This window comes from Pseudonaja textilis, chromosome 1 (assembly GCF_049901715.1).
Source record: "Pseudonaja textilis isolate UNSWEBS1 chromosome 1, rPseTex1.2, whole genome shotgun sequence".
Lineage (NCBI taxonomy): Eukaryota > Metazoa > Chordata > Lepidosauria > Squamata > Elapidae > Pseudonaja > Pseudonaja textilis.
In genome coordinates, this window is record NC_141990.1 from 280,783,326 (window position 1) to 280,797,574 (window position 14,249).

General features: G+C 35.8%; 1 protein-coding gene across 4 annotated transcripts in view; it reads left to right on the plus strand.

Moving 5' to 3' along the window:
• The window catches only part of AKAP6 (A-kinase anchoring protein 6), a 262,821-nt gene that overhangs the window by 246,459 nt on the left and 2,113 nt on the right, over positions 1–14,249 (plus strand). For all 4 annotated transcript variants that reach the window (XM_026710926.2, XM_087921878.1, XM_087921879.1 and 1 more), the window contains one exon: positions 4,956–8,319. In XM_026710926.2, the coding sequence (XP_026566711.2) occupies positions 4,956–8,276 (3,321 nt within the window). In that variant the 3' untranslated portion in view covers positions 8,277–8,319. The remainder of the gene's footprint in view (positions 1–4,955; positions 8,320–14,249) is intronic.

The window sequence follows — 14,249 nt, forward strand, 5'->3', positions numbered from 1 at the left end:
TTGCAGCATCCCCACAGTCATGAGAGGCCAGGTGAGGAGATGCGTGCCTCAATGTGAGTGATACTGAGTTGGCCACGCCCAGCCAATAACATGACCACCAAGCCACGTCCACCTAGTCACATGACTACCAAGCCATGCCCACCAACTAAGCCACGCCCACATAAAAAATTTGAATCCCACCCCTGATTGCACTGTACAACATATTGAATCACAACTAACCAACTAACTTTCAGCTTAGGTTAGTCTATATGCTTAGTTTATGATTGAATGGGTCATTCAAATTCATTATTATTTATTTAGTGCATGGTCAGAACATGACAGAAGAGAAGTAAACATATACGTACAATATTCAACCCATAAAACTGTTAATGGAGAAAGGCATGTGGTACAAATGCTTTGCTTTTGTAATTTGTCCTATTTATAACAGTACGTATGTTAGAATGACACTGCAGACTTTTTCTGCTAAGGTACAAACCTTATGTATCTGCCATCGTAATTGTTTCTCTATAGAAATATTAATTTAGTTTAGTTTAATTTACTTCGTTGTCATTGCACCTTGTACAATGAAATCAAACACCATCTTCAGTGCACATCATGATCATGACCATGAAAATAAACACAAACACACATCCTTCACCCTCCACACATTGAACCGAACCCACCCCGACACCAGATCAACACTGCACTATATAGCAGAATTCAAAAGAGCTACTACCCTGGGATAGAAACTGTTTTTCAGCCTATTTGTTCTTGTTTTTATTATTCTGTACTGTCTGCCACATGATAATAGTTCAAAAAAAGGGTTCCCAGGATGAGATGGATCTTTGAAAATGTTTTGAACATTTTTAAGGCAGCGGAGCTATAAAAGCTCTTCCAAAGAGAGGAGAGGACAACCAATGATCTTCTGGGCAATGACGTTAACCCTCTGGAGTGCTTTCCTATCTGCCATTGTGCAATTGGCAAACCATACAGAGGTTCAGTATGTTAAAATGCTCTCTATGGTACAGCAGTAGAAGGTCACCAGCAGTTTTTCATTCAGTTGTTTTCTGAGAAGTCTCAGGTAGTATAATCTCTGCTGGGCCCTTTACCAGGGCTGCAATGTGGGCACCCCAGATCAGATCCTCTTTTAGGATAATACCCAGAAACTTAAAACTGGCCACTTGCTCCACTCGGTCTCCATTGATGAGCAAGGGCTGGATGTCTGATCTGTTCCTTCTATAATCTACCATAAGCTCCTTGGTCTTATTGGTGTTGAGGACCAAGTTATTGTCTCCACACCACGAAAGCAACTGGTCTACCTCATCTCAGTAGGCAGACTCATCCGCCCTCCCAGAGATAAGTCCTACCACTTTTCATGCAGAGAAGAAGCATTAACATTGTCATATGCTAAACTGTTATTTGTTGACATATCAAATCCAAGATTCAATGCCACTCCATCTGGAAATTTATACTTTGCACACTCATTAAGATGATAATATGTTTTATACCAAACAACTTTCCTAAATCTGTTGAGAAATAAGTCCAGCAAGTCACTTGGCATGACATGAGAAAAGTGAAGTTCTCTCACTATCTTCCATTGCCACCATCAAGAGAACCAATTATCTATTAAAATTATTCCTTTTTTAAAAAAATTCCCTTCATTTTGGGTTGTTCCTGTGAACTTATTCCTCAAATAGGAAAAACAATTTAGAATTTATTAGAACTATAGGCAAAATGGTATCAAGTCTTTACAAATAGAAACAATAAACATTAAAGGATCCATTCAATTAAATAAATGAAGCAACTGCAATGTAATTAAAAGGATTAATCAAATTACAAAGCAGTTGACTGAAAATATAAAAATGATAAACCAGAATCAATTGACACATAATCAATGACTCCCTTCTCCCCAAATTAGTTCAAACTGTGGAACAGTATAGTACATTCCAATTTTTGTTTAAAATAAATATGGTCCATAGAAGGATTTTAAAAAGTCAAGGGGGTGACCACTCTATGGTTCCAATTATATGGTTTGGATGCCCTGCTGAATTAAAAAAACTTCCCCCGTTGCCCCAGTTTATCTACCACTTTAATGAAAAACATTTTTTTCTGATGATATAATTTATAGTAGAGCAAAGTGGAACATAAATAATAGTGCAGTAATTCTACAGCATTAAATGCATTTAAATAATAGCAATCTCAGTATTATGAATTCATTTTATAACTTCCAATATGTTCAGCTAAATTCTGAATTCTTCCAGAAACAAATGGGATACTACAATAAAAAAGTCATGATTTCAATTGATCATTGTAAATGCAAAGAACTATAGGTGCACTACCTCTGCTTTTTTTATTTTAAAATAGTATCCTAAAGTAAACAGGACATTCTGATTTATTTTGCATCAACTATTTCTATAAGAGCTGAAGAGATAAAAACTCAGTTAAAACTATCTTTGGTTGAGAATGTAGCTTCATGCAATGCCTTAGTCCAAAGTTAGTCCAGTTCAGCTTCATTCAGCCAGATGTTATTGTCCATTTATTTGATTCCTTATTCGCAGCATGAACTTTCTTCAGGCTTCATTCAACACAGACTTCAGGAAGCCCTGCCAATCCTCTGTGCTTCATTTACAGTATCAAGAAGCAACTAAATTTAACATATTTATGATGCGATAAGGGCAGTCCTGTGGTCCAAACTTTGCACCCTACCTCCAGCCCTCTTTAATAGCTTGCTTGATCCTGTGAAAGCAATTGAAACACTTAGGTGGGTTGCAGCAAAATTGTGTTGCTGAGGCTGAATCTTTTTATTTATCTTTTGAACGTTTACATAGTTTAAATTATATAAGAGACAAAAAAGCTTTATATTAAAGTGGATGTACAGTTAAGATAACTGAGCTAAAATTACATCATTGTGGGACTTGCATTGTTGAATTTGTACAACGGGCAGAATAAATAAAGCTGGCAACAGCTGATTTACAGTCCAAATGTTATCCTCCCAACCAAAGTAACAAATATCTTATATTTGAAAAGAGACCGAGTAATAATTCACAAACTCTATGAAATTTATAGAAGGTTATTAGTTTTAAATTATATGGAAGTTACTTGTGACATATACTTTTGAATAAAGGAGGAGTTCCAGTGATATCATTTTAGAGCTAACTATGGAGCTTTTATGTAGAAAGTTTAAAACCTTGAAATCCTTTACCAACCTTTTATATCCAGGTGCCTTCCAGATGTGTTGGAGAACAATCAGAGATGTATAGTTCTTTCTATATTCAGTCTGCAGTAATATTATATTTTTATTTCCTTTACATATTTTGTGTGAATCATGTATTATTCTTTGCCTTGATGTATTCATTTTTTGAAATATATTTTAAATGAAATTTGAGCTGAGAAATATTTAAGTCCTTGTGGATTTTGTGAATGACATACTGTATTTTGCCAGAGTTCTTATTACTTGAAAAGAAATTTGTCAGATAAATCTGACATTTCTAGCTACAACCCTCCCACCCCAGCATTCCTACAGTTAATGACTATGTTAACTGAGAATTATGGAAGGCCAACTCTACTGAAGCACATAGTCCTTCCTCTATTTGTACATATTTAAGATAGTTTTTTTTTAATTTTAGCAATTACATGATAGACTAAAAGTTAAGAAATGAACATGAGAAATGGATCCTTATTCCAATCTCCATATCATTTTGATTATAAGGTTAAAAGGGGGGTATAGGTGAAGTTTCTAGTTTTATTTAACATTGCAGTATACAATCTGCTTTTTTTGTTCACAGATGAATATACTTCTAAAATATTACACATAGCTAAGAAAAGGCTGTGTGATTAAACGTTGGACAAATGTGAATTGGAAGACAACTTTTAAAAATCTTGCATCATTATTCAATAACTTTCCAGAATATTTTTAATGCTAGCAACATATGAAACTAATACAATCAAAGGATTACTTTACAGATTTATTACTTATACTTTTTTGAATTTTGCTTTTATGAGCAACCAAACAGAAATTCAAATAAATATTCTGCCCAGCTGAATATAGGGAAACTAGGGAACTGATATAGGAACCTGTCTGGCACACAAGCATTAAGCAGCCTGATTGCTCTTTATGATCTACTCATGTTGCAGAATATAAAATCTAGGTTTGATGGATTGTAATGGGGACTTGATATAGTTCTTTCATTATGAATAAAGCATATTGAATGAATATATACTGCATATATTGTCTAGTTCATGGGATGCCAACAACAGTACAATGACTTGAAAGATATAAAATAGCTTGAGAATGCTTGGAGTAAATCTGGGCTTTAGTTGGACTTCTGTCATACTGACTGAAATGTGCCACCATATTGCTCACCATTAGTGGGGACTACTGCATGTGACATAAGTGTTGCTGAACTGTTTTCTATATACATTATCAGCCCATTCCTTTTTGATCTACTGAGTTGTTTGTATAGCTATTGTTCAGAGAGATTTGAAAGAGATCCATTTATCTCCCTGAAATATGTGCAAAATGTAAGAGTACCATGCCCCAAAGTAATAATTATGTGTTTAAGCCAGCATTAGTTTACTGAGTGTAAATTTCATTCTAATGATGATCAGCTAGCAGGTGATAAAGAAGAAAAGATTATATTTATTGGAATTAAATTAATTAAATTGGTTTAATTAAATTAATTAATCTGCTTAAATAAGTTTTTTTTCTAGGGGCTCTATTGAACTCCCCATTGTTAATGGATTCCTCACTTAGCACATCTAACTTCATGCCTGAATATCAATTGGAACTTGGTTCCTGTGTCAAATCTCAGTATTCTATAAATCATCTCATATTTATTTACTGTTTTTCTTTCAAACTGCATTGTAATATTGATGAGTAATAGGATTTCTACCCATTATATGTTCCAGTTATGATGTTAAATTTATGAATTAAAATTCAGGTTTAACTAATAATTCTGTTGTTCTTTTTTAAACAGGACTCCCTGAATGTTATTGAACCTGGTTTAATGGAGCTAAATAGCACAAGTGAAGATGCTCTAGAATGGGATGAAATGGATATAAGTAATAAGTTAATTAGTATTAATGAAGAATTTACTGAACCTGAACCAAAACAAGATGACACAAAGCTGAATTCTCCACCTGAAATATCTGATAATGGTAATCCAAAACAAGAAGGAGCCCCTAACATTCATGAAGACAATCTCTGTGATCCAAGAGTGCCATCTTCTTCAGGCCCAAAGGTCTATCAAGTATATAGTCTCCACAATGTTGAATTATCCAGAAAAAATCATATATCTCTCATGAAAAACACATCAAAAGATTCCAGTCTTACACCTTCAACTACTGCAAATAAAGACACAAGTAAAGATTCTTCCTTATCTATAAAATATTTGCCAGATTTACTGTGTAGCACCACATTGGCAAAACCGCAGAATTATATGTATCATGGTGGAAACATTACCAGGCACTCTGAAAGTCAGAATAAAGTAATCAGTGAAAAAAAGCCAAAAGCTGTCAGTAACTCTGAAATCCAATTGTTTTCTGATACTGATGGAATACAAGATAATTCTATGCCTAATATTTCAGATTCTGACCTAGGGAATATAGTTGATGTGATAAAACAAAATTTTAAGCAGAAAGATGAAGAAAGCCTTGATAATGTCACTACATCTGAACCAAAGTTTAGTAACAAAACAAAAGATGTAGACAATGGTGCCCATCATGATTCTGTGAGTGCAGAAGAATTACAAGGAAAACACAATGCTTTTACATTTTATGACTATTCATATCTTCAAGGTTCAAAATTAAAGCTACCACGGATAATAAAGCAACCACCATCAGAAAAAGCACATAAGCAGAGCAACTTGCTTCATGGCTTTTATTTTGATAAAGTTCCCTTTATATCTGGAAATCAGCCTGGGGACTTAAAATCATGTACGGAAAAGCTTGCTTTACCAATCGACTGGAATGATGCTGATCCTAAACACACGGAGTTTGTGGAAGATTTAAAGAAACTATGTGACACAACAAATGGGAAAGTGCTTTCAACTCTATCTCATAGCTCTTCTTTGGATTCCCTTTCTTTGACAAGTGATTTGTTTGGTTTAACTGTTTTTAGAAGTGGAGACAGTCTTAATCGTAGCACTTCCTTAGAGAGCTGGCTAAATCCCTACAAAAGCAATGAAGATCTTTTTAGTGGTAATGGCTCCGGTGACCTAAGTGGAAGTAGTGATTCTGTTGGAGAACTCAGTAAAAGGACGTTAGATCTTTTGAATCGCTTAGAAAATATCCAAAGTCCTTTAGATCAAAAAATAAAGCGTAGCATCTCTGATATCACCCTCCAAAGCACTTCTCAAAGAATGTCCTTGACTGGACAAGTATCCCTGGATATTGCCTCCTCAATCAATGAAGATTCACCTGCTTCTCTCACTGAGTTAAGCAGCAGTGATGACCTGTCTCTCTGCTCTGAAGATATTATAATGCACAGAAACAAAGTACTAGATTCAAATGCATCATTCAGAAAGCACCTCAATTGTTCTGTTGCTGATGAGAGTGATACCAACGTTAGCATGATTGTTAATGTTTCCTGTACCTCCACTTGCACTGATGATGAAGATGATAGTGATTTGTTATCAAGTTCTACTCTCACCTTGACTGAGGAAGAGCTGGGCATGAAAGATGAAGATGATGATTCCAGTATTGCAACTGATGAGGATATTTATGAAGATTCCAATTTAATGTCAGGACTTGACTACATTAAGAAGGAACTTCACACTTGGATTAGACCTAAATTATACCTGACGAAGGAGAAGAGGAGACAGCGTGTGGATGATGAAATTCAGGGCTGTAAGGAGTTAAGAGGTGGTGAGACTTTGAAACCAAAAGATTCATTGAACATTGAACAATTTTTGAGTGATTCCATATGTAAACTTTCACAAAATAATGGCCACAGGAAGAATGTATTGGAGAATCATATGTCAGAGACAAAAAGACAAGCAAAAAATGAAGGTTTTCAGCCTTTGCAAGGTTGCTTAGTAGATGATATGGAGAATGGAAATGTTGCAGTTACTCAAGAAAGTCTAAATGGGCAACATATTTCAACATCTGCCATAACTGTTAGTACATTAGATAGGAAAGAGAATGAAAATGAAGATTGTGTCTGTGAATCATTTACTGATAGTTCAAAAGATTCTCATATTAACAGTAAAGAAGATGTTCAACTACCAAATATAACCAGCCCTCAAAAAGAGTATCAAAATCATATTCAGTATGATGACCAGTGTATTAAAAATCTTATCACAGAATTTGACTCAAATGTCAAAGAAGACAGTACACCAGGTACAGCATTACTAATATTGCCTCCAAGTTATCAACAAAGTAAATCAGGAATTAGTGAGACTGTTACTGATTGCTGTGCATGTTTAAAATCAAATGAAGCAGAAAAAAACACATCAGCTAGCAGTCATGATTCATGTTGCAACTGTGAATCAGTTGCTTTTGATAAAAGAAATGGGGAAGATTGCTCAGTGCATAATTTTGTGATGGAGATAATTGACATGGCTTCCACAGCCTTGAAGAACAAATCACAGCCTGAAAGTGAGCCAGCTGTTCCACCTTCATTAGCCCAGATCAAAGAAAAGGTTCTAGAACATTCTCACAGGCCAATCCAACTTAGAAAGGGGGATTTTTATTCTTACCTTTCACTCTCTTCTCATGATAGTGACTGTGGGGAAGTAACTAAATATGTTGAAGAAAAAAGCAGTACTCCGGTTCCATTGGATTTTGCAGAAAACATTGAATGCTTTTTTGAAGCCTGTCCTGAGGAAGAACGAGTTGAACAGCAGATGTATATTCTTCCTAATGAAGCTGAGGCAACTTTGGTCAAGCACAAGGATTTGAATTTAATAGATGAACACCAAACATCTACCAATTGTAACAGCTTTTCTTTTTTATCTAAGGAGATGGGTACAAATCCTCCAGGCACTTTTAGCAAAACAGGATCAGAGAATATAAAAAATAATCCTGATGAATCTTTTGATCAAGAGACCACTAACAAAGGTCCAGTTTTGAATTCTTTTCCAAATGACTCTATAGAAAACCATCCAGGTCAGTCCTTTGGCACTGCAAAATCTGAAGATGATTTTGCCACCCCTTTGAAGGCCTTAATTAAAGCCACCCAGTTAAAACCTGATCACTTGAAAGGCAAAGAAGTTAAGCACCCAAACCCAAAAACTCTTGTATGTGAAGAAAAACTCCTGCCTCTTTACAGAGAAAGGCACATAAATACAAAGAGATAGAATGCAACTGTCCCTGGACTCATCCGTGTTATTTCATGAGCAGGTATGTACTGAAATATTGACGACTGAATATTATTAGTGACATGACCATATAATTAAACAAATTGTAGTATTGCTGGTGACTGTTTAAGTAGATAATAACCATGTGCCTTTTGAATTTATTTTCACAATAACAAAATGATATTTAAGCTTACATTTTACAGATAGTCAGGTTACATCCATTCTTTCAATGACCATGCAAAGTTACAAAGAGGCTGAAAAAAATGGACTCCTCAAAATTGCAGCCATTGCAATTTCCCCGTGGTCACATGATCAAAATTTGAATGCTTGGCAACTGGCCCACTTTTTGTTGCAGCATCCTGCAGTCACACTGCACAAACTGCCTCCATTTCAACTCCCTCCTTCTTTGCCTTTTGGCCACCCTGCAGAGCACAGCCATGATCACTGGTCTGCAGGGTTGCCTCCAGCTGATATTTTTCATCACCCTTGCCTCGCCTCACTTCTGCCACTTCCCCCATAGCCACTAGTATTTTTTTTCAATTGACTGTACCCCTCCTTCCTTTTGTGATTAAAAAAATTGATTGGGGGGGGGGGGAGGAAGCTGAAGTAGATGCAATTTGCACAGGGCAGAAGAGGAGTGGGTCATTCCTCAATGAATGACCGCACTGAATGTCTGCAACCTGGACTGCTTATAGCAATAGCACTTAGACTTATATACTATATACTTATATTATATACTTCACAGTGCTTTACAGCTCTCTCTAAGCAGTTTACAGAAGTAAACCCAATAATTTGGCTCCTCATTTTACCCACTTTGGAAGGGTGGAAGTGTGAGACAACTTAGAGCCTGGTGAGATTTGAACTGCCAAATTGCAGGCAACCGGCAGGCAGCAGAAGTACCACCATGCACCACCATGGCTCATAGCTCCCCTTCCAATTCTAATTAGTTCATTTAGAGAACATTTGTGCTTGGTTAACCTTAAATAAAATTCAGAATCAAGGCTATATTACATGCACTGGAGGAGGAAAAAAAGATATCGAACCATTATTTATACATGTCACTCGCTATTTCCTATTAAGTGTAGCAGTGCTGAGCTTACCTTATTTAAAGTATTTTAAATCCTAACCTGTGATACCCCATCTCATATGCTAAAATTTCAATCCTAACTACAATCCTAACATGAAATCAACATTAAAATTAATATTATTTGCCCTTGTCCATGTATGGATTATAGGCATCAGTTCTATAATCTTGATAGCATTGCTTTGAATCTCACATTTGTTTTCTGATAAAATTAAGTATGCATATGTCTCTTTTTAAATTTAAATTTGAGCTGAATGGTGACAAATAATTGAAGAAAACTGGTATTACCAGTATAGCCTACATTTCTGCACTGTCTTTTGGCTTATTGCACTGTCTAGTCCTGTGATGGAGAACCTATCGCACTCAGAGCCATTTATGCTAGCATGCGAACTGCAGGCAAACTTACCTCACTGGGCATACACGCGCCTCACAGCTATTTTTGGTTGATTTGAGGCTTTTTTCAGCTTCCCAAAGGCTTGAGGAAGGCTTCTGCAAGATTTGCAGGCCGAAAACTAGCCCCTGTTTTGTCACTTCCTGTTATGCACACCTGCAAAGGGGGCCTGGGGGGTGTGCACATTGCCTTCTGGGTGCTGGCATGTGAGTGCGTGCATGCAAGAGCGCGCATACTTTTTGGTACAGGAGCTCAAAAAGGTTAGCCACCACTGGTCTAGTCAAAGTCAACTTTAACAACTTATTGGCTCTATGCAAATTCTCAATGGGCACTTCCCCCCACCTCCTGTGTAATCAAAATGCTCCTTTCCCCCCTTCAAGAAAACCAGAAAACTGAATGTGAACTCTTGGAATTAAGAAACATGGCAGTTATTACTGAAACTAGTTCACCTTTACAAACCAATATGAATAGTTTATTGGAATGTGTATTAGCAAAGGAGGAAATAGATGCAGCTGTTATTTTCAGGACAATATTTGGAAATTACATATTTTCTACAGTTACAATGATGTGTTCTAATTCAGAAATGAGCAATCTACCTCCTCCAGCCTCCATTTCAAAAGCTTTATGATTTCACTTAGGTTTCTGGCAAGAATAATCTGGCTTCCTCAAATAAGGCTTGTTTTGAGAGTGAGAAAAAAGAAAGAGGAAGAAGAAAATGAAAAGCGAGTGAAAAAGAAAGTGCCACGAACAGGCAGAAAGCAAGCAAACCCTGCACACTTCTCTGCATGCTTAGTTTGCCCCCACAGCTTCTCAAGCCAGCAAGTAGACCCCAGGATCTCTAAGCTACCCACCAGATTCTTCAAATCCCTCCTCCCTACCATGAGGGCTTAGTTGATACTTTAACTTCATTTCTTATGCCATGGGAAATGAATTAGAAGCAATCTATCCTAATTTGTTAACTTATTCAAATAACAGTTATTATACTTAACTATGCTAAAGATTATCTTTTTGGTGGCAGATTGTTTATTTTTTGATGAGCCTAATTACTGATTTTCCAAAGGTAATTTACATTTATTACTAATACATCTTTTAAAATGTGACAGATAAATGTTGTTCCCATAAGTGTATTATGAAAAAAGTTACTATTTAAAAACACATTATTTAATTTGAAAGATAAATGGCAAACACCATTATTTTTTTTTCTTGGAGCACCTGTGCTGTAAGCTCATTAAAATGTGTGATTTTATGTGAAGCTGAGATACTTAAGAGAAAAATTATCTATGGTATATGTATACCCTAAAAATAAACCCAGTACGCAAAGGTGACAGTATGCATATTTACCAACGTAGCTCAACTAATTTAATGTGATTTCCACTCCAGCTGCAAGCCAGAATAAAGCTGTTGTGAGCAAATATATTTTCCTGCTGAATACTGTATATCAAAGCTGTAATCTCACTCTTTTATGGGTATGGTATAAAATTGACCATTAAGAGACAGCAGCTTCAAAAAGTTCTATGTACTGTAAATGATAATTCTGCTATTTTATCCAGATTACTGCTGATATGTTTCCTCCAGAGGTTCAGAGCTTTTGTTTTCCATGGAGGCAAGATTTATCAAGAAAATTTATCATGGCACTTTCTTTTTCTATCAGTATGGTCCATAGCCTTTTACTCTTATACTTTTTTCTTTGAGGCACACATGAAGTTATACCAGATCCAATTATTTTTTATGCAGTCCAGTATTTTCTGATTTGTAAAGATCATCTAATGTGCCAGACAGAGGTTTTTCCCACCATCTGTCATCTAATTCTTTGACAAGGTGATGCCAAGTCATTCAAATCAAATCATCTTTATTAGTGTAATTGATCGATCCAAACATAAGACAATAACAGGGCAAAAGAAACAACAAGGGGTTCCATTTATGCAGGAAAATTTTGAACTTTTTCCAACAGGCGAGACATCTCATTCACCTAGCCAAGGTTAGGAAGCATAAAGGCTTCATGCTGGCCTCCTTCAATGGTCTTATTTTCAGAAATCTTTTAAGATAAATTCCACATCTCCTTTGTCTCTCACACTATTTTCTTGTATTGCTCATTCTGCTATATTTGTGTTGTTCCCATCATCCTATTTTTTTTCAGTATGAGACCATGTAGATTTATTTCCTTTCTATTGACCCTGTTGCACTGCAGACACAAGAGTTATGCTTAGCATGACCAAACTTTGTGCTCTAATTTATAAAGTCAACCAAATAATATTTTCTGGGATTGGTTAGTGATGAGTATTTAAGATCCCAAGCTTTAAGTGGATCTTGCCAGCCTACCAGGGTTGCTACTAATGATTATGATGGTGATGGTGATGATGATTGCTTGCAGAGTCAACCTGATGCTTAAAGGTACATTTGGCATTTTTGTCCACCTATCAAATTCTTTCCAAGAATCTGGGCTAGGAAGTGTTTAATAATATTAAAGGTACTGTCACAACAAAAGCTGTTCCAAGTAAAGTTGCCTTTTGAGATTAACTGATGGTGATTTTGTCAATACTGACAGTGTTCAAGTGATACTTCAGATGTTTTGGGATTGCACCCAAGACATCTATAACTATTGGTACTATCTTTGCTTTCTTTTTCTATAGCCATTTCACTTTTATTTGCAGGTTTTTGTATGTTGTGATTTTCTCCAGTTCTTTCTCTTCTGTTCTACTGTCTTCAGGTACTGCAATGTTCACTATCTAGATTTTTTTATTATCTTTCTTATTGACAAATGATAAGTCTGGGGTGTTATGTGACAGGTGCTTGTCTGTTTGAATTCTAAAGTCCCAGAACACTTTAGTTTCTTCTTTTTCAATTAATTTGTCTATTTTCTACCATTTCTTGCTTGCAAGCAAATGGCATTTCTTGTTCCAATGCACCATAGTTGCTGTATTTATCATGACAGGGTTTGTAGTCAGTCTATGCAAACTTCTTGCAGCAACTAACTAGGTGATCCACTGATTCTTCACTTTTTTTTTTTGCAGAGGCAGCATTTGTTGTCTATTGCTGTTTTCTCAGTTCTGGTTTTAAATGCATTTGTTCTTAAGATGTGTTCTTATGTAGCTAGAATTAGTCTCTCTGTATCTTTCTTCAACTTTCCTGTTCTTGTCCATTGCAGTTATCTGTTGGCCTGGTTTTTTTAATGCATTGGTCATATAGGACATTGCTTTGCTGTGTCTTTTTTCTATTCTTCATTTAGTCTTATAGGCCAGTTTGGTCTCTCTAGTATTTAGCAAGCTTTCAGTGCATCTTCTTCACTGTCCTTCAAATATTCTTGAAATGGTCTTTCTTCTTCTTCAACTGCCTGGGGTACTTTCAACATTTCATGCCCACCTATCTTCCTTCATAAGTATAGTTTGTCAACATCACAGTGAAGATGAAGGACATGATTCATTGTCTATGGAGATTCTCAATCATCCAGGTCGTGATTTGAAAAGCACCTTTCAGCATGATTCATTGTCATTATTTTTCTGGTCTTCCTATCCAGGACTTTTAGTTCCGTGGCTTGAGTCTAGTCCACTATACCAACTGTGTATCCAATGACTGGAATTGCCTCTGTGTTAATTGCTTAGATGGTGTTTGGGCTTGAAGATCTTCATTTTCATGATGTATTCACTTCTGACTTTCTTCTTAACTTCATTGTGCTTGAAGTTGTCATGCTGATATTGTGTTTTGTCAGCCAGATAGTTAGACTGGATTTGGCATTTTTATCTACCTATCTAGATGTGGGATATTATTATTCTTACTATTATCATTATATTATGTTCTTACTTTAAAAATAGTTCGATTTGATCCCAGAGAGGCTCATGTCTGCAAACTATTTGTACCATCACTGACTAGTGCTTAAAGCATCTCTATTCTACCATTGAGCTATGCTATTAAGTTCACACAAACTGACAGGAAAGGTCTAGAAGTGGCCAGAACTGGAACAACCAACCAAAGACATCTTCCATTCTCCTTAACCAAGGAGATTATTACCAAATGGTGATATAGGTCCAAGAAATCATGAAGGAATGAAGATGTAGATTAACCTTCTGGTTTGTTTCATGATTTAATCAGTATTGAAGATGTAGATTAACCTCCTGGTTTGCTTCATGATTTTATCAGTATTTTGTCAAAGTAGTAATTTTTTTCTTGAATTCTTATATAAAGAGTACCACAATAGTTTTATTTTCATTAAGTTGATAAATTTATTTTTTTAGCTATGTATAATTTTAGATATTTATAAAGCTTACGTACAGTTCCAATAGTTTGTTTTTTAAAAATATATTATTAAAAGCCAATTTAAGGTGTTGAGGCTAGATATAGGTCTGTATTTAAAATTTGTGGAGAGAGAGAGAGAAAGAGAGAGAAAGGGAGAGAAAGAGAAAGAGATCCACATTAATTAATATTAAACAAGAAGGTGACTGGATAACTGCAGATATTTTTACAATTTGGAATGTATAATATGCAAGGCTAGAGTGCCTCCTTG